The following is a 3,204-nucleotide window of genomic DNA, read 5'->3' as shown; positions in this document are numbered from 1 at the left end:
GAAAACATGGCTACCATCTAGCTGAAACATTATTATAACGGTCATGTGAAAACCTTATTCCTGCATGGTTTGTTAGAGCACACAACCCACAAATTTGGAATGGCTAGTGGTGCCATAGGTCCGCTAGAAGAGCCAAATAGGTTTTCCGTCTAATATCTGAAGTTCTGTTTCCAACTAGGTGGCTCCATGATAACTACTATATATGGTCATGCATACACAGACCACAGAAAAATAAAGAAGCAAAATAATATTGGAAGGTGAAAAGGAAAAGCATCTTGGTAGTTGATTTTTATACAATAATATACGATCCAGAAGTTGTGTGTTTTCAACACTAATGGTGAAAAATTATACACACGGAGACATAATTACAGAAGATTACACAAAGATCTAGTCAATGGCATTCATAATTGTTCCACATGTGATGCAAATCAATATCTGATAAATAATTCTCATGGTTGAATGAGCGGTGAGTGGATCTAGTGAGGCTCCCATCCCCTATAAGTGGGGGCACTTCTGACTTTACACCTCCATCAGGCTTGGTTAGTTGGTCCAATACAACCTTCAGAACAGCACTGCCATTAGAAAAGTTGACTTCAAAATTTGGCATGGGATTCAAGCAAGAGCCTACATCACTTAGCCCCCCAAAATGAGATGTCTGAGTTTGAGGAAGGTTGGAGAAGCAGGGCCCATGCTCATAACCATCTAACTGTAGGTTAATCTGGAAGGGATGCTCAACTAGTGGTGGAAGGGAACATGAGCTTGTTTCTTCATAGCTATTATCTGTGTTGGATCTTGTTGAGGTTCCTCTGTTCTTGTGGAGAACTCTGCATAAGACCCAATCTTCCTGCATAATTGAACATAACAAGAAAATATTTAGATATGATTCACAGACAAAAAGGATTGCATGATTGATGATCTTAAGAACATTGAATTGCTGTGAGGACCTTGAATGGTAATGCTGGTACAGCCGGCCGCGACCCTTCTACCCGGAATTCATGCATGACCCAGTCGGTCTTTCTTCCTTTAGGTGCTCTTCCCTCGTAGAAGACTAGTGTCTTCCTCATCCCGACCAGCTGCCCTGTTCGCACATCATGCACTTGTCTGTCCTTCCCCGTCGCCTTCCAGTATCCCGATATGGTTGCCCGGTTTGTTCGCAATCCAGTCGAGTACTTCCGATCACGCTGGCTGAAGAAGTACCATTCTCTGCCTACCCTTGCAGAGACTAACAGCAGATAAACACACACGTCAAGATAAAAACAACAAAAGTCTGAAATATTTTGCGCACTCTAAACACAATGAATTTCATTAATCACATAGCTAAACTTATTTAGAAGAGTTCATAGGTTTAAAGTTAAGCCTACGTGGAGGAGAGCAATAATAAGATTCGTGACAAGAAAGGTGCAACAGCAAGAGTGGATGCAAGTACATGCATGGTCCAAAAATAAACATGCTAGCAAACAATTAATCGCCAAGAGATTCTGCCCACTAGCTAACTTAGGCTCTTAGAAACAACCAAACGCCTCTTCATTTGCCTCACTAGGAGATTTGTATATTGGCAGACAAAGGGAGTAACTAAGGCTGGCCACAGGAATAAGTGAGCACATGGATAACAAAGTGGGAACATGTGAGGCTTATTTGACTAGGAACAATCACATGGGGGGCAGAGATCTGGCAAACCTGCAGAAGGCCCAGTTAAAACGTACAACCAAAAGTCAAAGGTAACCTATTGGATATGGCCTAATTGACCTTGTAGCATCCATGAGAGAGAGAGAGAGAAAGAGGCTTACTGGGGAGGTCCCAAGGTTCACACTTGTTGAGGTCGACCTCGACTATGGTGGGCACATCGTCAGGCTCTTCCTTGGCGATCTTCCTGGCAAGGTAGTCGCACACCAGCTCGTCATCTCGTGGGTGAAACCTAAATCCGGGAGGAAGCTTCGCCTCTGTATTGGTCAAGAAATTCATCTTTGAGAGAGAGACAGAGAGAGAGAGAGAGGGGGGGATTTGGGGTTTGATGAAGGGGAATGAACGGAACAGAGTTCGAATTTAGAGAGAGAGAGAGACTTGGGCTTTGATGAAGGGGAATGAATAGAACACATCAAATTTATAGAGAGAGAGAGAGAGAGAGTTGGTGGGGAATTATTGAATGGGGTTCGATGAGGACGTAGATATCTGACGAGACTGACCAACGGTTGGGTCTTCCCACATGTTGCCAGCCCCTCTCTCTCTCTCTCTCTCTTATGGATGATAACGTGCTAACGTGTCGGCACATTAGATTGCCAACTCCCAACATGACGTGGGCCCTCTCAGCCCAATGGTCCATCTTGGGCCACCATTGGCTGCTAAGGTCACCAAGAGGACCCACTGCAATTAAAGCTTGCTATTGATCGGTTTGTACCAAACTCTGTAACAATGCCAATCACTGTTACACCCTTTTCTCAAAACCTGTAAATATAAACAGAAACATAATTTTTTTTTATTTATAACTCGAAGAAATCACACCCGGCACAGAAGAGACCTGGTGGCTTTGGCTCTGCCATACCTACAGCTATCGTGCTGTGGAGTGAAACTCTGAGTCTAGGGCCTATATTGGGCGTTGGCTTATGCAGAGAGGAGACACTCATGAAAATTAAACTTTGAATGCCCTTCTAGCGGCTAAGGCCACATCCACTATGTGGAACATGAATGAAAATATACATCTATTGTTAATATCATGAAAATATTTAGAAAAAATGAGATATTTACTATCAGGTAATATCCAATGAGATGTTAATTAACAGTTTATGAGTATCTAGCAATAAAGTCATGATTTTCTCAAAATATCTCCAATATTTGTGACTAAACTTTATAAATTTATATATTTGGTGTCATTTTTATATATGTTGTGTACCTAGCACGTCATAGTTACCGGAAGCTTATTGCTACATGAGGAAGCTAAATTCCCGAGAAGCTCACTTCGAAAGCTTGAAAGCTCCTCGCTTCCTTAAAGGAAGAAAAGCTTTAGGAAACCTGCTTTCAAAATATGAGAAACTCAATTCCCTTTAGTTGGAAGCTCGTTTACTCCTTGATTCTCTTTCACCTTTTTTAGCGTTTCTTTCTCAATTCTTGTCACTTTCACTCGCTTTTCCTTCGCTTGTTACATTTTTTATAACAAATTTGCAAGTTAGTTTTATACCTATTTATATTTGTGCTTAGTTTATTTCTTAT

General features: G+C 41.6%; 1 protein-coding gene across 2 annotated transcripts; it reads right to left on the bottom strand.

The window, feature by feature from the left end:
- Positions 1-258: 258 nt before the first annotated feature.
- LOC149831207 (NAC domain-containing protein 21/22-like) lies at positions 259-2,073 on the bottom strand. Of its 2 annotated transcripts, none has more exons than XM_090013745.1 (3): positions 1,788-2,073; positions 945-1,222; positions 259-844 (listed from the first exon to the last, which is right to left on the bottom strand). In XM_090013745.1, the coding sequence occupies exons 1-3, from the start codon at positions 1,960-1,962 to the stop codon at positions 392-394; spliced, it is 906 nt and encodes a 301-aa protein (XP_089869871.1). In that variant the 5' UTR covers positions 1,963-2,073; the 3' UTR covers positions 259-391. The 2 variants fall into 2 exon arrangements, with proteins under 2 accessions (XP_089869871.1, XP_089869872.1); XM_090013746.1 differs by lacking the exon at positions 1,788-2,073 and adding an exon at positions 1,362-1,745.
- Between the last annotated feature and the right edge of the window lie 1,131 nt (positions 2,074-3,204).

This window comes from Nuphar pumila, chromosome 7, assembly GCF_984573655.1.
Source record: "Nuphar pumila chromosome 7, dmNupPumi1.hap1.1, whole genome shotgun sequence".
Lineage (NCBI taxonomy): Eukaryota > Viridiplantae > Streptophyta > Magnoliopsida > Nymphaeales > Nymphaeaceae > Nuphar > Nuphar pumila.
The sequence above is the reverse complement of the archived record's forward strand: the minus strand, read 5'-3'. Positions and strand labels throughout refer to the sequence as shown.

Coding starts and splice junctions, on each gene's coding strand:
- LOC149831207 (XM_090013745.1), bottom strand. CDS start 1,962: ATGAATTTCTTGACCAATACAGAGGCGAAGCTTCCTCCCGGATTTAGG. Junction 1,223..1,787: donor TGAACCTTGGGACCTCCCCA/GTAAGCCTCTTT, acceptor ATCTGCTGTTAG/TCTCTGCAAGGGTAGGCAGA. Junction 845..944: donor TACCAGCATTACCATTCAAG/GTCCTCACAGCA, acceptor TCAATTATGCAG/GAAGATTGGGTCTTATGCAG.